We start from the raw sequence: 19,744 nt of genomic DNA, 5'->3' as shown, positions 1-19,744 counted from the left end.
AAAACCGCCAAAACGGAACACCACCAGTCATTTCAGAAAAGTGCCAGCCAAAGGACATCACGTATAGTATAATGCTCAATCCCCGGGGTTGAGGTGGTCAGAGTACAAAAACATATGCCTGATCTAACTAGAGTTTATTCGTTTGAACGGTTTTCAGCCTTGGTTTACCGGTATCCAAATTTATTGAGCGTTTTTTTTTTCAGGGTTTGTCATATTGCACTGTTGTATCTCTCCACGGAGTTCTGGGAAATCATTCGTAAAAGTCTCTATTGTCGTAGGGTTGGCAGTAGACATTTTGCTTGTACAATCAAGAAGACCAAACCAATTGGCTTGCCGTGTTGCCTCGAGTCACGGCAAGTCTATTGTACAGATCTTATCATCGTTGTTGCTGGAAGACCACTTGGCTTGTATACTCGTAATAGTCAGTATTTTACCGCCCGACAAATGTAACCGCGAAACGCTTCCAAAGCGAGTTGATCAGCAATAACTAACTGCAAATGAAACATCGTTACAAAATCGTCAGTGAGTAAACGGTCATTACAAAGGCATGCATCGAGTACTGCCGATGGACAGTGGTCTCCCCGACATCCCTGCCTCCAGAGCTCCCAATATTCCATGGACTCTTGTCGGTTGTAGCTACATCACACTGTCTATCATTTGTTCGGTATGGTACCTCTACGTGGTTCAACCCTCACTTTCCAACGACGTGTGGTGGGCCAACTACTCCAGTTCCAGAGACCAAGCGCTGGTCATCGACATCTTCAACGCCATCCTCCCCTCACAATCGTCTGGCGCACTTGACATCTTTTCTCCACGAGCTACCATCGGCAGACCATACACCGCCGTTATACCAAGCACAGCCGTCTATTCCACCTATCCCCGGCAGTTGGTCTTGACAGAGCTCACTTCTGTCGAATATGCCGTGCAAAACTTACGGTCTTTAGACGCCCCAAACAGCCTGTGGATGGGAACTCAGTATTGCTGGGTGGATTTCCAGAAACGATTCGAAATCGCCCACACCGAAACACGTCAAACTCGCTGTCGGGATCGGTACCGCTCCAACGGTGCAGTCTACATGGAATCAATGCTGCGAAACCAAGTCTGGGACGATTTTATGAGTTTTTACGGGGCAGTCTTTGAGATCGCCGTTCAAGATTGGCTCGTCCAAAGTGAGGACGGTCGACGTTGGGTGGCAACCACGTCGTCCGCTCGACCCACAACGACTGCGGCCGAGGAAGTGGCGCTCTGGACTGAAAACGGCATCACGTCGTTTACGCTGCAGTGGCAGAACGACTTTGTCAACGGCATGTCGGACGCGATTGTGCTGGTCAACGCCCTTGGCATGCAGCAAGAACTAGTCCTGCGCAGTGTGTCGTATGCTGAGGTGACGTGGACGTCTGTAATCTTGTATTGGACCATCATGAACGACATGTACTACATGTACTTGACCAATCGAAGCCTCATTCGGTCTGCCAACAACTCCTTCCTCCAACACCCCGAGGTAGTTATGGACAGTATGCCCACCAATGTTGGCGAGTATTTGACCCAAGTGGACGCGTTCCGGGCGTCCATCGGCCCCTTCTTTTGTGTCGACGCGTTTGTCGTCCCCGTGCCGCCGACAGTCGTGGCCTTGTATCGGCAATTCGAGGACATTGTTCTAGCCATGGCGAGGCTGAACGTCGACATTGACTTCGCAGCAGATGCGATCCAGGGCACGACTCTCTCCCCCACTCCCCCATCGTGGACTCGCCAAGACCGATTGTTTTACGGTGGAAACCCTCTCTGCCTGCGTGGCGCCCCTCAGGTGTACGTGCAAAACACGTTTGGTTTTCACGACTTGTGCGACAAACAGACCCCACTTTCTCTCGACTACAATTTGCACGCCAGCCTTTTCGCCGTCCAGGCGACCAAACGGGTGCAAGTTGACGACATTTGTGCGGTGGTCGCTGCTCCCGAATCCTGCCGTCGGTTGTGTCAATCGATTCTTGAAGTCGAAAAGCACTTGCCCCCAGTCCCAGCCAGCTTCACTGCGTTGTTCGACGACGTATTCCACCAAGTCACACTTCTCAACGTGGGGATCATGCAGTTTGCATCATCCGTGGACGGGTTCAACATGACAATCTTGTTCGAGCCGCTGCTGCAAGACCCTGCCTTTCAGTTCTTTGGGTGGTTCTTCATCTACGAATGGGTCTCTGGGAGGCGCGAAGTCGTTCGATTTGACGGAGACGTGGCATCGTTGACTCTGATGTCGGTGGCAGAGTCGCCAGTGCAATTTTTCAGCGGAGCAGAGTCTATTGCGTCAGCGACACACGGCTTGTACTACGTCGTGGTCTACGTCACGGCGATTTTAGCTACGATTTGCACCGCAAGTCTCGTCTCGACGCTGGCCTTTGGGACTTCCAAGTTGCAAACTTCCGAGTTTTTGTGGTTCAATCACGTTGTGGGGTCCGTGTGGATCGGTCGCCCCTTGCTCCTGCTCCGTGGTGGCACCGCCATCCTCGTTCTAAGCACGACCCAGCTCCACCTGGCCACGATCAACGGCGTCCATTCCCACTTTGAGTTTCGACCGAGATACTGGTTCAGCACGTGTGTGATTGCTGGCGAAGCCACTTGGGCTCTGTACGTTGCGGTGGACTTTCTCACTGTGGTCACGTCTCACTTTACCAGGTCGTACGCCCCCCTGAGCTGCGTCATTGCATGGTCCGTGCTGGTCTTGGTGGAACTGACGGTGCCTGTGCTGCCCTGGGCCTGGATCGATCGTGTCTGCACTGGCCAAAACATGGACCAAGCCATCAAATGTTCCAGTGGAGGGATTCGAATGGGGTCGTTCGATCGGGTACGCCTAATCTTATTGATTCAGAGCCTTTCGATCTGTGCGGCCATGGCCATTTCCTTGGTATACAAGACAGTGCTCGAACGGCGGCACCCCGTCCCTGCTATTCGTTTCCAGCGGTACATCCTTGGTGTAGCCGACAACTATTTTCCTCTGGAGGTCTCAGATCTGGACGACTTGGCCTCGCAGAACTTTGCGTCACAGCTCATGGCCGGACTCATCCCCTGGCGACGAGGAGGGCTGTTTGATATCAAGTTGTGGTTGCACGACACGAGCCATTCACGAATAGCTCGCAAAGCCACAATTGCGAACTTTTCCCAACTCCAGCCATCGCCACCTTACGAAAAGTACTTGTCCAAAAAATCGCAGCAACGTCTGCAGCGGGTTGGTGAGTTGGCGGCAGTGCTCTATGCTGTAGGGGGAATTGTTGGAAGTGTTTTATACTTTCAGGTCGCCCAAGTGAACTTGGCCAACGATCTGTATTGGGCCACGTTCAATATGTCTGGAATGCATGTGTTCATGTCCAACTGGCTAAACGACGAGCTATATCTTGGCGTGCGCAAGACGGAGACTGCCATGGACGTCGAGTATATCAATCAAGATGGATCGTTTGACCAAGACAGCAGTCGTATCATGTCGCCCTCCAACTTTGGCCAAATGCTACTCTACACGGAACTGAATGCCATCCAAGACGCGATCGTGGGCCTTCGGGCGTCGGATGCGTGTGAAGTGCCATGGATTTCCACGCAGTACTGCTTTGTGGACTTTGACCAGCGGTGGGATTTGGCCAACACTGCAGCCAGACAGCAGCGCTGCCGACGAATGACATCAAATGGGGCCGTGTTTCTCGAATCCGTATGGAGGAACATTGACTGCCGCGAGTTTGCCCGATGCTGGGGACATGCGATCGATGCCGCAATCGTGAACGACTTGAAGCAATCGACGGCAGGTCAAGACTGGCTTAATGAGGTGTTCGCCGACGAGAAACCAAGCGTGAGTACTGAAATCGCGTTCTGGAAAACCCACGGAGTGAGTCACTTTACCACCCAGTGGCAAAACTACAAAACCATCGGCCTTGTCAACAACTACGCCGTGACCAACGTGTATGGCATCTCGTACCCGTTCACGCTGCAAAACGAATACTCGAGGTTTCGGTTCGAAAGCGAAACGACGTTTAAAATGTACTGGGCGTTCGCGAGCGACTTGGCGGCCGTGTCCAACAATGCCACTGCCATTGCCGGACACAGCTTGATCCGGTCGAGTTCGCTCTTTGCGTTTGCCAATACATCGATGCAGTCGCTGCTGATGGAGAATGGCACGGTGTCGAGTCCGTTGCCCAACGCGTATCGCTTGCTCCAGTCTGAGCTTGGCTCGTTCGGATCTGTGGACGTGACCTACGTGCCGTGCCCGTCGATCTTGAAAGGCGTCGCTCGTCAAGTCTTTACGACACTGAGGCAGTCCCTCGCGCAAAGCGACGCGGCACAAGTTGCGTATTTCAACCTTCCCAGTGGTTTGAACCTCATGAACCCAGTGCCAAGGCAGTGGATAGATTTGAAATTTAATTCGGTGAGCGGCAGCATTTTGTGTCCGGAAGCCCAGCCAAGCCCAGTTGGAACGGGGTTACAAGGGTTCGTGGCATGGCATCGCCAATGTTCATTCACACCAATGTATGCAGCCGTAGCGTTTGATCAGCAAAATGCCCTGTTGGCTGCGCTGTTATCGCAACTGCCGCTCCGAAACACTCCAGAATTTCTGGCTTCCATATGTCGACACGACGGTACTGGAAACCCATTGTGCATGAAATACTTGGCTTCGATCATCGCGTTTATTGACACGTATATTCACAACAGAATCGACAAACACGTTGTAGCGTCAATGGTAGCCCAGGCCATCGACGCAGTTGTGGCGTTGAACGTAGAATTTGTACAGTATGGCAGGCTGGACGAAGCATCTCCTTTGACGCTGTACCGTTCCTTGGTATTCAACCCCTCTGACGAAAGCTTCGAGTTCTTTTCGTGGGTGTTTTTGGTCGACTGGGTCGTGGGCTATCGCGAAGTCGTGTCATTTGAGGGCGATGTTGGAAACATAACGTTGTTAACGGAATACCAGCCCTTCGTGAAAGATCACGTGAGCATGGTGCAGTTTCCAGTGAATTTAGCGTCGTACCTTCGAAATGTGGTACTGTATGTGACTTCGACAATGATCTTCTTGGCGGTCCTCTTGCTCGTGTACATTGCGTTGAGCCATGGGCACGTGGACGTGATGAACTTGTTCAAGTTGCAACGCGTGGGGGCCATCGTGTGGGTCGGTCGGCCGCTGTTGTTTGTTCGAAGCCTTACTGCCATCGGTGTACTCTCGACAGCATCCCTCGAGCTGCACTTCTCTGGCTACATCACGTTTTTCACATCGGCTCAAGTTCCGTGGTACATGACGATCCTCGCCGCCAACGAAATCACGTGGCTTGTGGCGATTGTGAACGACATGGCGCTGGTGCTGACGCAAGAATACACGCCTCACTACGCCACGGGCAACACTATGTTGGTCTGGCTGTTCACAGCCACCCTTTCAATTGCCATTCCAACAAGTCACGCCATGGTAGTCGACAAGCAATGTCAAGTGGCAGCAATGGACTCGCTGGTCGTTTGTACGAGCGGCCACCTTGCCATTGGACAACCGCTGCGCCTTGTGGGTATGGTTGGTGCAGTGCTGACGTGCAACGCGTTGTGCTACTTTGCCGCCCGACACGTGATGGACAAACCAGAGTCGACGCCGCTCAAGTCCGTGTTCTTGTACGCTGGGGCCAAGTACATGTTCTCCACTGCCGATTGGATTGACGGCCACATCTACTACATGGATCGCATGTCCGCGGCCATGAACGGCATCCTGACCATTCGACGGGGCACTGTCATGTATGGGCTGGACATCAAACTATGGCGAACGCTTCACGTGAATCTAGCAGACACCAGTCCCCATACAACCGCGGCCCACTTTGCACTTCCGCTGCACATGTCCAACCGGTATTCAGGGTAACAATCCCACGCCCAGATTAGAACTTGTCCTGGCTGGCACAGCCATGACAGCGATTACAGGAAACCCTGCAATCCAAATTACTTGGAGTAATACATTTCTTTGTTCATGTATTGAAGTTGTGAATTTTACAGTACCAAAATATGACGTGTGTGGCAAACTGTTGATGAAGCGGTGATGTTGCGTCAGTTTCAGTGTACACTACATAAGTCACCTCATCTGCAACGCCGACCAGCGCTTGGACCTGGCGCGCATCGAGTGGCGGTCCTTGCGCACGCAGCCGTTGTGTGGAGGCTCCGAGTTCCGCGACAAGTTGCAAAATCTGCAGCACTTGGACTCGGTGGACGCGCAGTACCAGATTGATTTTTTACGTTAAGGTTAATGTCACAGTTCAGGCACTGAAGTACTACGTAGTAGTAATCTTACAGTAAACTTCAACACCACGTAATACTGTAAAGTCGCATTTACATGTAACTGCGAAGTGGCAGTCCAACAACGAAACTATTGGCCACTAGGATCATATAATATTGCTTTTAGTTTCACCCTTAGACACCACCATCGACTTCAAAATCCACCATCACAGGGTATTACCTGGAACGTCATGCAAATCCTACCTGCAGGCGATTTCCCTACGCCGCCCACAAAACCGTCGCTGCTGTCAACAGCGCTAGGCTGTGGCTACATTGCACTGTCGGCTGTGTGTTCATGTACATCTAAATATTAAACCCTGCGATGCTCAATGACATGTGGTGCGCCAACTCCACGACACACCACCAAGCGCTGATCATCGGCATCTTTAACTCGTGGCTGCCCACGCTTGCATCCGGTCCCATGGATCTCCTATCCCCACGAGCTGCCGTCGCCAAACACTACGCGAGGCTAGCCTCGACCACCGACATTTACCTGGTGTATCCTCGGTGACTGGTCCTGACCGAGCTCAAGCATGCCGTGGAAAACCTCCGCACGATGACGACGCAAGATGCCATGTGGATAGGAACCCAGTACTGCTGGGTCGATCTCACGCAACGATTTGAAGTCGCGCACACCCAAAACAGACAAGATCGGTGTGAGAACCTTCACAAGGCCAATGGCGCCGTGTACATGGAGACCGTCCTGCGAAACATAGCTTGGAACGATTTGAGGGGGTATTACGGCCAAAGCGACGGGATCTTCGGCATGGTGCTGGACTGGCTCCTCCAAGTCCCTGAAGGTCAGAAGTGGATCGCATCAACGTCCAACAATCCTTGTCAATATATACAGGCGTTGCATGACTGTCGTCAGATGTTTGGTTTATTCCCATAACGACTATACCAGGCGAAGTGGCGCACTGGACAACCCACCAATTGGGCTCGGCCACTCCAGACAAGATCGACGCAGCGTGCGGTCTGACGAATTCAGACCCAGCTTGTCCACAACTTCTCCATCCACGGCGACCCTGGAATTGCACTACTCTGGCCGCATCTCATGCTTTGAATCCGCGCAGCTGTCGGTGCTGAAAACGTTGCTGGCGGCCAACGAAATCACGTGGCTCGCGGCGGTGGTGAATGATTGGCTTTGGTGCTCACCCACCAGTACACGCCGTCCTACTCGACAGCCAGCAGTTTCTTCGTGTGGGTGGTCATGGCGGGTATTTCGCTGGCCCTTCCCATGACCTATTCGCTGACCATCGACAACAATGTCACATGGCGCAGGTGGACTTTCAGGTCGTGTGCACGACTGGCGACCTAGCCATCGGCCAACCCGTCCGCTTTGTGCTTTTGATTGCCATCGTCCTGGTCTCGAAATGTGGTGTGCTATGCCATCACACGCTACCTAGTGACGAATACCCAGAAAACCCGACTCAAGTCTGGTTTCTTGTTCGCAGGAGCCAAGTACATGTTTACAACGGCGGAATAGATCAGCGATGATATGTACTTTATGGATCGCATATCAGCAGCCATTAATGGCATTTTGACGGTTCGTCGGGGCAGTGTCATGTACGGGCTCGACATCAAGTTCTGGTGCACGTTGCAAGTGGACCTCGCCGACACGATGCCGCACACCCGCGCGACCGAGTTTGCGTTGCCATTGCATTTATCCAATGAATACTGATATCCATGTCGACGTTGTCGGATTATCTATGTGCACCCTGTCAATGTAGCAGGGTGTGCTCATTAGAATTATCCACGTAAACACTGCGCGTGCATTTATCGAAACAACACACTTATATCCGCTGCATAGCAACCTTGGGGTACCATCCCTTGATGTCCGCTATCGATTGCATGACAGATGTAGTATCGACACATATCTCGTTATGGGATCGTTTCAGCAATTGGGTGGTACCCCCATCGTTGAACATTCAGTCACGGGCACCATACAGTGATGAATTAAGTATGTCCTGGCTTATAACAGAATCGCCGGTGCAACTTATTAATACTCACTGGTGAGACGCAAAGGCAAGGCAAATTGGGCGGCTCGAGTGTGCGGCACCGTCTCGGACACATCCACTTGGAATGTACACCAGAGCTTTATGTCTAGGCCGTACATGACATTGGCGTATCGAACGGTTACGATGCCGTTCATGGCTGCAGACATGCGATCCATGTAGTACATGCCGTCGCTGATCCATTCCGCACTTGAGAACATGTACTTTGCCCCGGCATACAAAAACACCGACTTGAGCGCCGTCGGTTCTGGCTTGCCAGTCATTTGTCGGGTTGCAACATAGCACAGCACGTTGCAGGCCAGTACCACGACCACCAACGTGACGACCCGGGACAACTGTCCAATGGCAATGTACCCACTGGTACACACAACGGCAAAGTCCACTTGCTGCACATGGCACTGCTTATCGATGACCATGGCGTGAAGGATCGGAGCATTGAACGACACCAGTGCAGCCACCGACCCCACCAGCGCGCTGTTGATCGTCGCGTAGTAGACGGTGTATTCTTGAGTGACGACGACACCAATGTCATTCAAAATTGCCACATGCCACGTAAACTCGTTCGCGGCCAGCAACGTTTTGAACCATGGCACTTGGACCGATTCAATGTACGTCATGTGGCCAGAATACCGCAACTCGAGTGACGCCGACGCGAGCAGGCCCATGGCCGTGATGCACCGACCGATTAGAAACGGCCGACCGATCCACACAATCGACCCAACCCGCTGGAATTCGTACAAGTTGGCGGCTTCCACATAGCCCTTACTGATTGCCAAGTAGAGCACCATCAACGCCGCCACGAACATGGCCGTGAGCGTGGAATACCACATGGCACTGAGAAGGTATTTGGATAAATACCCTGGGTATTGTGCCAGGTTAACAGGTTGCTTGAGGGGGGGCTCGAAATCGGTGAGTAAGGTGACGTTTCCTCGGTCGCCGGCAAATTGCACCACGTCGCGAGACCCCCGCGCCCAATCAATGAGGAAAATCCATGCAAAGAACGTGAATTCGGGATGGACGGGGTCTAACAAGGCGGTTCGGAACAATCTCAGAGGGGACACCTCGTCATTGTCCATCGTAGTGCCAAATTGAATCAACTCCACATTGAGCGCCATGACTTGTTCGATCGCATCGGACACTATTGTGGACATGTCCACGGCCAAATGCGGTGCCAAGACGTCACTTGCGAACGCGACACTGCGGTTTATGATCTCTGCACACGAGCTGTCTGTATTTTCTCCAACAGAACAGGTCCGTGCAATGAGTTCTGGCGTTGCAAGGGTAGATTGGGACAAGACCGAGGCCGCAACCATGTGTTTGCGGCTGAAATACAAGGTGGAGAGCAATGGCACGGACGAGCATTGCTTGTGCAATGACGTGAACTCCAACAGACCTTGGGAAATACCCACGGGGTGGCTTGCAGGACACAACATGCTGCCTCCATGTACCCAAAAGTCCAATGCAATCCACGGGGCCGGGATTGGGTTGAGAATGTTCATGCCGTTGATGATATTGGCGTAGGCTAGTTGTGCGTCATCGCGTTTGGCTAGAGATCGACTCAACGCCGCGAAAATCGACTGGATTGCCGACTTGACGCTGGCCGGACAACCAATGTACGTCATGTCCACCGATCCAAACGGACCAATGTAGGAGTTTACGACGGCAAAGATCTGTGGCAGTGGTGCTAGGACAAGGCCTTGTTGTACCAATATCTCTAGGACGGTGGAGTTTTCAAACGCAAAAGATGCGCTGGACCGAATCAGCCCTCGTCCAGAGATGGTTGTGCCATTTCCGCTTACGGCCAGCAGGTCGTTGGCCAGGGCCCAGTACATTTTCATGGTGGTTTGCTTTTCCAAGCGAAACGCGGCGCACTCGGCCGTCAATTCGAACGTGTGGACCATCCCGAACGCATTCACGACCGCGTACTCGTTGGTAAAACCGATGGTTTTGAAGTTCTGCCACTGGGTTTGAAAGTGGCGGATGCCGTGACGTGTCCACACGGCGATCTCGTCGACTACGCTCAGCTTGGTGGTCGCAGACACAATGGACAACCAGTTGCGACCATCCACAGACTGCTGGACTTCGTTGGCGATTGCCACGTCAAAGGCGTCGCCCCAACAACGGCGAAAGGCCACGTAGTCAACGTTTCGAAGGATGGATTCTAGAAACACGGCGCCGTTGGCTGTTATCCCTAGACAGCGTCGTTGCCTAGCTTCGGTGTTGGCCAGTTCCCACCGTTGATTGAAGTCCACAAAGCAGTATTGCGTGAAGATCCAAGGCACAGAACACGCGTCAGTCGTCTGTAGCCCCGTGATGGTCGCGTCAAGGGTACTTAATTCCGAGTATTGCATCGACGCCCCGCCGTTTGGCACGGATACGACTTCGCTGTCCGGGTTGTCATACGAGTTGTCGTCGCTGATGTCATCGCTGTGCAAGTACACAGTGGCTTGGTGTGTCCCCAGAGCGAGCTGTTCGTTGAGCCACGTCGCGATAAACGTGTGGACGCCCGTGATGTTGTAGTTAGCCCACATGAGGTCGTTTTGTAAATGCGCTTGGGTCATTTCGAGGTACCAAAGACTACTGCCGAGACTGACCACAACATAGAGCAACGCAACGCCCACGCGGATAAGTTTGGACCAACGACTGGGCCTCTTCACAGGAACACCTTGTCGCATTCTAAAGGTGAAGGGTTTTACCGGTAGCATCGCGGGCATGACATATTTCCCATGTAGCAACCACACTTTAATGTCGAAAATCGCATCGACGCGCCATGGAAGTGGAACCAGACCTGCCATCAACCACGACGCGACATCGTGGGAAGGAATCGTCGGCATGTCAAACGTCCCCAGCGACGTCGACGTAGTGGATGTGGGCTTCTCCAATGGAAAGAACAGTGAGGCGGCGACACTCAGCACATGCCGCTCCGACGGACGAGAGCGCCGACGCCGAGTGGACGGCTTCTTATTCACTCCAAGCAAGAGGGGCGGCACCACCGACGCTACGACCACACCGCCCCCGAGGGCCAGCACTTGCAACAACACAATCTTCCACACGCGCTGGTACGATCCTATTTGCAGCACCGCGCTGGAGCACGACAGCGCCTGGTCCATGTCTTGTGACGTACACATGCGCTGGGTCCATGCGATAGGCACCACGGGGTCAACCACCTCCAACCCCACGAGAACGCCCCAAGACAAGACGTACGCCACTGGGGCATACATCCTCGTGAATCGGCGGCTCACGATCGTTAAGAAATCTACCGCCACGTAGAGCACCCACGTTGCCTCGCCCGCCAGAATTGCAGTGTCGAGCCACGACCGAGTCCGCAGTTCAAAGCGCGACGACGACGAAGTTGTGCCCGTCGTCACATGCAGCTGGGCGGTGCTGAGGAAAAGGATAGCCGTGACCCCTCGAAGGAGGAGCAGTGGCCGACCAATCCACACTGCTCCCACGACGTGGTTGAACCAAACCAAGTTCGGACTCGTCCTCGATGACTTTTGCACGGCAGAAACCGTTGCCAGAACACACCATATCCCCACCACGGTTAGCACCATCGAAACGTACCCGAGGAAGTAGATGATGCCCCGTGAGACCGCCGACACGTACGTCGACGAGGACGCAAAAGCCACGGGAACATTACGCATGGACATGAGGGTCATCGACTGGACGTCACCGTCGAAGCGCACGACTTCGCGAAGGCCTTCAATCCAGTCAAACACCATCACCCAGCTGTAAAAATCGAACGCAGACGCGTCCAGTAGCCGTTGAAATAAGATCATGCCTTGCCCTTCTATAGATGATGGTTCCGACGACGCAAACTGCATGATGCCCACGTCTAAGGCACGTATGTCCAGCAGTACTTGGTCCGTCGACAGCAACGTTGGTAGCGCTATGAGATCTCTCACTTGGGTCCAAGTGTTTATGTAGCCTTGGCACTTGCGAGGGGCAACGTCGAGGCTACACATCGTCTCGGCAATATGACTCTTGTCATGGTGCTCCATCACGAGCACGCTAAAGAGAGCCGCGTATCTAGTGACCACCACCGTCAATGGCAATTGATCGTCGCACGAGTCGTCAAACCCAAACGTTTGTTGCAGAAACCTCTGCGGTTGCCCGTATAGACACATGGGATTTCCGCCGAAAAACCATAACGTTTGATCGGACCAGGCTAGCGGCGTCGGCATGAGGGTGGTGGCTACAGATATGGTCGACACTGCGGTCTCCACCGAGGCGGATTTCGACATGACCTGGCGCACTTCAGTTTGAAATGCTTGATACATGTCCACTGCCGACAATGGGACAGGTAGAATCCACGTGTCCACAGAGAAGAACGGTCCGACGATGGCGCGAAAGGCCCTAATTTGGACCGTTGCCCCATCGGTGGCTTCGGACATACCCAGCGCCACCTCGTAGTTTAACGGCGGGGCTTGTAGAAACGAGTTGTTGGCCGACCGGATGAGACTGCGGTTTTGCCAGTGCATAAAGTACATGTCGTTGTAGAACGCACAGTACATGACAATGGACGTCCACGTCGCGAGCTTGGATGGCATGCGACTCAACAAGACGTCATATTGCATGCCGAGCGCATTTTGCAGCGTCAACAGGTCGGAGAGCCCCGTGATATAGTCATTTTGCCACTGAAGCGTAAACGACGTGAGCAAGCGGGCCTCCCAGTACGCCACCTCGTCCGCCACGGTCGTAGTGATTCTGGCGTTGGACGTCGCTGTAATCCACCTCTGGCCGGCTTCCGTTTGATCCAGCCAGTCCAGAATCGCGACCGTAAACAAGCCGTCGTCGCCGCCAATGTGGGTCATCAAGTTGGCCCAGTTCTGGTTGCGCACCACGGCCTCCAAGTACACGGCGCCGTTGCGTTTATAGTGGGCGAGGCATCGACGCTGACGGGAACTAGTGTGGGCCAGCTCAAACTGGCGGTCGAAATCGACCCAACAGTACTGAGTCCCCATCCACCCGAGTTCGACAGGGTCCAACGCCCTTAAGTTCTCGACTGCGTATGGAATGGACGTCAGCTCTGTGGTAACCAGCCGACGACCGCGTGTGGACTGCAACGACGTGAAGGTGGACATCGAAGATGTGGAATACAGTTTGTCCACGGTTGCACGTGGCGCCAAGAGATCCACTGGCCCGCTGGTTTGTGTCGCGAGAAGAGTGTTGAACATGTCAATGGCGAGAGCCTGGTCTACCGATGTCGTGTAGTTGTGCCACCAAACATCGTTTGATAAGGACGGGTGCAAAAGCGCGAGGTACCCACAAGAACACAAGACCGAGAGGACAATGTAGAGGCAGCCAAATGCAGGTCGAAGCAGCGCAGGAGACTTCTTGTCTGAACTGCTGACAGGATGTGGCAGTATTCGCATGTGAAACTCAACGTCAATGAATTGGCGATTTCGTTAGGATGGTCGAACGGTCACATGAAACGCTTCAACTACAGTATGGTCGCCCACAATGGCGGTTTCAGTTGCAAAATAGGCAGGGTGGGTCGTTCTACACCGGAATGTGTTTGTCTTCTCGAAACCATGTACTCTGGAGTAGTACAGAAGTAGAGTGTAGAATGAAGTTCCATTTGCTGCACATGGCACACGTCTCCCTCTTCACGGCGTCATGAATTATGTCGTTATCCTCAATACGGCAGTTTCATATGTGAAACCGACATCATCCCGTCGTTTACAGCGTGATAAAATAGTCATAAGTCAGTCGACGTGTAAACGTGGTACAGTAACGTTATCCCCATCTTGGGGTATATTCTTATACTAATACGTAATAGTATAAGAATATACCTAATAGTATTAATAACTATAAAAGAAGGATCACTCTAATCAAGTGTTGGATACCCTACTGGCGTCACAACAACCAAGGAAGGAGGACCTTTGTAAGCCTCGTAACACTACTGCCACGCATGCATTCTTGGTGGATATTGAAATGTGAGTCACAGACATGAGCATTGTGTGTGCTATTTGTGATTACTCGTGATACGTCCGCATAAGGAACGCGGCCACGTCCAGGAGCTGCATGTACTCGCTGGCACCATCTCCGAGTTTCTTGTCGGCTTCGGCAATACGCAGGCATACGTTGGCTTTTTTGAACATGTCCATGGACGGGTGGCGGACGACTTGGTCGGTCAGTTGGTGGAGGATCGTGAGCACGGGGTACCCGCTGTAGATGATGTCGTCCACTTCGTTTTTGAGTCGGTCGAACGAGTTTTTGGCCACGTGTTGCCACATGAGGTCAAACAGTTCTGTGGGGGCCACCTATATACACCAAACCAAACATCAACGTAATGAGTATATCCGAGGATACATGAACAACCAACCCCGGCAATGGCCAAGATGGCGTCTTCCGAGATGTCTTCGCCGCTCAATTGGTTGGCGCTCTGGAGGAAATTGATGGCTTTGCGCATGTCCCCGCCAGACACGTCGAGCAGCACCGTCGTGGCGGCGGGGGTGATGGAAATCTTCTCTTCTCGACATACGTGTTCGATGCGCGCCGTCATGGATACCTTCTCGAGCGGCTGGAAGCGGAACTTGGCACATCGCGACGCCACGGGCTCAATGATGCTACGGGTGAAGATCATGTGTGAGCTACGATCATATGAGAGCGTTCGTACCGACTGACGTAGTTACAAATGAGGCAGAACCGCGTCACCTTGGAGTAGTTTTCCATCATGCGACGGAGCGCCGACTGCGCGTCGTTCGTCATGGAATCGGCTTCGTCCAGCACGATGATCTTGAACGGGGGCATGGTGGACGACCCAGAGATCGCGCCTTGGGCGAACGACTTGACCTTTTCCCGAATGATCGAAATGCCGCGGTCGTCTGACGCATTCAGCTCCAGGAAGCGACCGTTCTCGCGGAACTTGGGACCAAACAACTCACGTGCCACGGCAATGATCGTAGATGTCTTGCCTGTCCCGGGCGGACCGTAGAAGAGCAAGTGCGGAAGCTGACCGTTGGCAATCGACGTGCGCAGCGCGTTCACGACTTCGTCCTGATGCGAGATGTCGTCCACAGTCTTCGGTCGACTACGGGATAGGCACTCATACGTCAGGAGATCCTGATGCTACTCAATAGCCATAGTGGTGGTGGACGTACTACTTCTCGACCCACGGGAGGTGCTTGGACGTATTCATGGCACCTTTCAATTCCCGCCACTGCGTTGGGATTTTTTCAATATATTATCAAATCCACGCCGAAATTTCCGGATATAGCATAACAATATTCTGTCAATAATTTCTGACATTTTTCCATATATCGGGTAATTCTGATATCCTCTGGAGAAAATATTTTCCACTGTTTTGACAATCAAGTTTTCTCACACTTCACTTGAAGGATTCCTGTCTCGTGTCATCGTCATCATCACACGAGCATCAACATGCTAGTAGTCCTTGCCGTACTCGCCGTTGTCCTAAGCATTGTCCTTGAGCCAGCTAGCGCATCCCTGTCGCTAGCGCTGAATGCCAGTTGCCATACCTTCGTGTACCGTGGCAGTCCCGGTCCGCTCATGTCGGAATTCCTGGCCGCGAAGGCGGCGTTTCACGACGAGTCTGCCGTGTGTTTCCAGCAAGATGTCGACTTGCTGCGACAGTCGACTGCCATTCTGTACTACCCGCGGCACGATGCACATGCCGCCAAGTCCTGCTTGCTTCGTGGCTTGCCTTCGGCCGAAACGTACACTGGTCCAGTGTCTGCAGTAGACCTCGTGGCATTTGTGAACCAACGAGCGCATACGCACCGCCTCCCTGACGGGCAGATCAATCCCCTCGCGTCCATCGCCCGCGCGTTGGAGTCTCAATTGTTCACCGTCCCCGCGACGACGTCGTCCTGCAAGACTGTTGCTGCCCACGACATGACTCCTGAACTCTTCGAGCAGTTCATTCTGCGCAATGAGCCGTTGATCATCCAGCGGGCCGCGCCAGAGCTAGTTAACGCCACGGAGTGGTCCACCCAGTCGCTTCTCGAACGCATTGGCAGCCGCCAAGTTCATGTCAAGGTATCCCCCACTGGCGACTTTGAAGGCTGCGAGCCGCTGGCGTGGTGGGAAGGCGCGAATGACAGTACGTTCTCGATGCATATTTCTTGAATTGTTTTCGACATAAGCTATGCTTCCTTTAGAGTGTTCGTGCTAAACATATATATATACCAACCAGTACATATTGATATTGTCCTTTTAACTGAATTTTGTATGTAAAAAGGTGTCCTTTGATGATTGGTATCACACTAATTGAAGTCTCACACTAATTTTACGTTGATGACGGTTTCCTGCAATCTGATTGGCTAAATTCTCTTGCCGATTCTTGGTTGCGTGTTCGATTCATTCTCCATGTCGCTCCAGTTTAGAGAATAAACACACAACAATCAATACCTTGTCACATGTGATTTGGAGGGTGGATGGGCTACACATATAATGAATCTACTGTTGTTGACGTTATATAAATGTAGCCATTCCAGACTTTGTGCTCAAGAATTTGGAGTCCCCAGACAGAGTGTTGGTACGTCCGGCTGCCGCGAACATGGCGTTTTCGTCGTTTGTGAATCGTTTAACGACGGCTTTGCCGTCGACCACGTCATATTATTTGGAGTATTTGTCCATGGCTACGTACGTTCCCGAGTTGCTAACGAACGCGCCTCAATTCCCGTGGGCCACGTCATCGTTTCTGCAGCTGGACGTGGCAAACTTGTGGTTTGGCGACGGCAAAAGTGTGGGCAAACTCCACTTTGACGCGTACGAAAACTTGATGACAATGGTTTCAGGCCAAAAGCAGTTTGTCCTGTACGACCCATCGGACAACACGCGGCTGTACGAAGGGCACATTCGCGAGGTACGAGGGGACAAAAAAGGGTGGGTACACGAACGGGTGGTGTAGGCGCAATACGAAATGGACGCGTCTGGTGATGGGTTTTACAGGCGTAAACTCATGGAATCCACATCGATGGTCAACAGCCCCGTGGATATCAACGACCCGGCCGACGTGACGAGATACCCTCGTTTTGCCCAAGCCAACGCATTGCGATGTACCGTGAACGAAGGCGACACCCTTTTTGTGGTACATACTAGTATGCTTGTCGTGATGAGGATGCGTGACGACGATCTTGACCAACAACATTTGGCGGTATCTTAGCCGTCGTTTTGGTGGCACGAGGTGATTTCGACCCCCGCGACCCATGAAGCCCGCAATGTGGCGGTGAATTACTGGTACAAACCACTGTACACCAAAGACTTTCCGTGCAAATCGTGCCGCGTTCGGTTCAATTTGGCCTACGAACACGTCCTTCGGTCCCTCCAGAGCAAGAAGGAGGAGCAATCTCGAGACGAACTGTAATAATCGATAGCATTACAGCTTGCTTTTGTACACTGTCTTTTGTCGCGTGAGCTCGGCAACGTATGCATCCTGCGCCGATTGCTTGGTCGACCCCTTCTTGGCCGCCCACGCATCCCACTTGGCACGACCAGCCACGTCGAATACCCCTGGACGAGACGTCGTGTTGTCTCCCTTTGTAGCTTGCTTGAAGAGCGCATACAGCTTGAGCTTGTCGGCGTTGGAAGGGGTAGTCGCAGGGGTCCATCCGCTCAAATGGCTTGCCACCACGGCCTCAAACTCGTCCTTCGAGTATGCCATGTTGTTGCTCGACGGTTCCAGTTTCTGACATGTGAGTTTCCAAAAATGGGCGATTTTCCGGATATCATTATCCGGAGTAGTTAAGCCTATAGCTTTGGCAAAATTTCTTCACTGTAAATACTACTACCTCTGTCCTGAAATGTTCGCTACAATCAGATATTTTGAAAAATGAACATCGAATTATCTAAAACGAACGATATGTATGTGAAGAGGAGGTTTCAGAGTATACCAATCAAGATATACCAATCAAGATGCTTCGAGCCAAAAATGAACCAATCAAAGAGAGAAATTCAGTAAATACAGATGCCATAGTTTATCCTATATGATATTCGGCGCAAGCGTATCCGGATAACAGATTCCCGGATAATACTTCGTTTATCCGAACAAGTATCTAAGAATGTCAGCCCACACGCCAAGAATTTGTCCAACTCGGACCGGACTGCTGTCTTGCAGCACCTTCTTACTCTGGGCAATGACCAATCAACACTCCCCGCATGGTGCATTTGCTGCCGTGGCGGCCAACTTCGGCGTGGCAAGAAGCACCGTCATGAACGAACCACCGTGCGCCTTATTTGGAAACGTGCCGCCGTCAATCTCAACGACAAGCTCAGCCCATGTTCCAACGTGTCGTCACGCATCAAGGTCCACATTGACAGTGAGTTTCATACGCAGCTGAAGGGTCTTGATGTGCAAGACGTTTTCGACGATGATGGCATTGACATTTTTCAAATCCTAATATTTAAAATAATATCACTTAATTTGTATATAATACATTTAATCGACGCAATGGATAAGTTTATCTGGGATTAATTTTGTCCAATAAAACGTAGAGACATGAGGAATATACCATTCTCTCTGTTTTAATTGGTTGTTTATTGGGTCCGTTACAACAGCTTGATCCGATAAAAACTTTATATTTGTCCAAAAACCATTTTGAGGGGTGGTCAATAGGATCCCAACCACTTCAGAAATCACAGGTTTCAAGGTGCAGTACGATGTTAAGTACACTCAAAACACTTGCTAGTACTTTGTGTTGGACCCCTTTGCCTCTGAACTAATCTACAACGACGTGGCATCGATGCAATGAGCTTGGCAAGGTAGTCTTGATCGATGGAGGACCAGTCGCGCTGAATTGCTAGTCCAAGGTCACACACACTGCCGTTCTGCTTCCCACTCACATTCACATACTGCACCATCATGCCCCAGACGTTTTCGATCGCGTTGAGGTCTGGGAACAGCACAGAGTGCTCAAATAAGTTGATGTTTTGCTCGTCCAAAAATGCCAACAAAGTTTTGGAACGGTGAATGGCGGCCCCATCTTGCGTAATTTACACGTTCGAACGGTTATTCTAGTGCCCAAAAGGAAGCAGATGATTGGACAGTGTTACGACGTAATCATCAGACTTTTGGCAAACCTAGACAAAGGCCAGATCGAGTTTGCCGAGGATGCAAAAACCACCCCACACCATGATGCCACCACCACCATTGGGACGCGTCGAATACGACTTGGTTTCAACTCATACATCATGCCAGACGTACTAGCATCCGTAAGTACGTCTGGTATCATGTACGAGTCGTATCCCAATGGTGGTGGTGGCATCATGGTGTGGGGTGGATATTCCGCATGTCTCTACGTTTTATTGGACAAAATTAATCCCAGATACTGGCCAGCACTGTAGTACTACGTAACGTTAACGTTAGTGAACTTTGCAAACGAAGCCCCAATGCACAGCTAGCTACAACAAGTAAGGTTATCCAATCTGCAGTATTTGTTTGCGTCGATAAGCCAGCCAGTGTTCAAGTGATTGCCACCTTGTAGTCTCACAGG

General features: G+C 52.0%; 6 protein-coding genes across 7 annotated transcripts; 4 read left to right on the top strand and 2 right to left on the bottom strand.

Annotated features, from left to right (window-relative positions):
- Window positions 1–527: 527 nt before the first annotated feature.
- Window positions 528–5,964, top strand: H257_08255 (hypothetical protein). Its single transcript, XM_009834075.1, has one exon. It carries the CDS (start codon window positions 548–550, stop codon window positions 5,861–5,863), a length of 5,316 nt encoding a protein of 1,771 aa, XP_009832377.1. The 5' UTR covers window positions 528–547; the 3' UTR covers window positions 5,864–5,964.
- Window positions 5,965–7,173: 1,209 nt separating this feature from the next.
- Window positions 7,174–7,957, top strand: H257_08254 (hypothetical protein). The gene has a single exon (XM_009834074.1). The coding sequence runs from the start codon at window positions 7,405–7,407 to the stop codon at window positions 7,765–7,767; it is 363 nt and encodes a 120-aa protein (XP_009832376.1). The 5' UTR covers window positions 7,174–7,404; the 3' UTR covers window positions 7,768–7,957.
- A 198-nt stretch (window positions 7,958–8,155) lies between these two features.
- H257_08253 (hypothetical protein) lies at window positions 8,156–11,645 on the top strand. Its single transcript, XM_009834073.1, has one exon. The coding sequence runs from the start codon at window positions 10,998–11,000 to the stop codon at window positions 11,553–11,555; it is 558 nt and encodes a 185-aa protein (XP_009832375.1). The 5' UTR covers window positions 8,156–10,997; the 3' UTR covers window positions 11,556–11,645.
- Window positions 11,646–14,238: 2,593 nt separating this feature from the next.
- Window positions 14,239–15,455, bottom strand: H257_08252 (hypothetical protein). The gene is made up of 4 exons (XM_009834072.1): window positions 15,392–15,455; window positions 14,908–15,321; window positions 14,614–14,857; window positions 14,239–14,551 (listed from the first exon to the last, which is right to left on the bottom strand). Exons 1-4 carry the CDS (start codon window positions 15,427–15,429, stop codon window positions 14,264–14,266), a joined length of 984 nt encoding a protein of 327 aa, XP_009832374.1. The 5' UTR covers window positions 15,430–15,455; the 3' UTR covers window positions 14,239–14,263.
- A 136-nt stretch (window positions 15,456–15,591) lies between these two features.
- H257_08250 lies at window positions 15,592–17,937 on the top strand. 2 transcript variants are annotated; one of them, XM_009834069.1, is made up of 4 exons: window positions 15,592–16,353; window positions 16,739–17,118; window positions 17,164–17,343; window positions 17,419–17,937. In XM_009834069.1, the coding sequence occupies exons 1-4, from the start codon at window positions 15,672–15,674 to the stop codon at window positions 17,617–17,619; spliced, it is 1,443 nt and encodes a 480-aa protein (XP_009832371.1). In that variant the 5' UTR covers window positions 15,592–15,671; the 3' UTR covers window positions 17,620–17,937. The 2 variants fall into 2 exon arrangements, with proteins under 2 accessions (XP_009832371.1, XP_009832372.1); XM_009834070.1 differs by having other exon boundaries at window positions 16,739–17,343.
- H257_08251 (hypothetical protein) lies at window positions 17,632–17,916 on the bottom strand (the record flags this gene model as incomplete). Its single annotated transcript, XM_009834071.1, has 1 exon — window positions 17,632–17,916. One exon carries the CDS (start codon window positions 17,914–17,916, stop codon window positions 17,632–17,634), a length of 285 nt encoding a protein of 94 aa, XP_009832373.1.
- Window positions 17,938–19,744: the final 1,807 nt, after the last annotated feature.

The sequence above is a fragment of the Aphanomyces astaci genome (genome assembly GCF_000520075.1).
Source record: "Aphanomyces astaci strain APO3 unplaced genomic scaffold supercont1.18, whole genome shotgun sequence".
NCBI classification, from domain to species: Eukaryota; Oomycota; class Saprolegniomycetes; order Saprolegniales; family Verrucalvaceae; genus Aphanomyces; species Aphanomyces astaci.
This window is presented reverse-complemented; position numbering and strand designations above follow the sequence as displayed.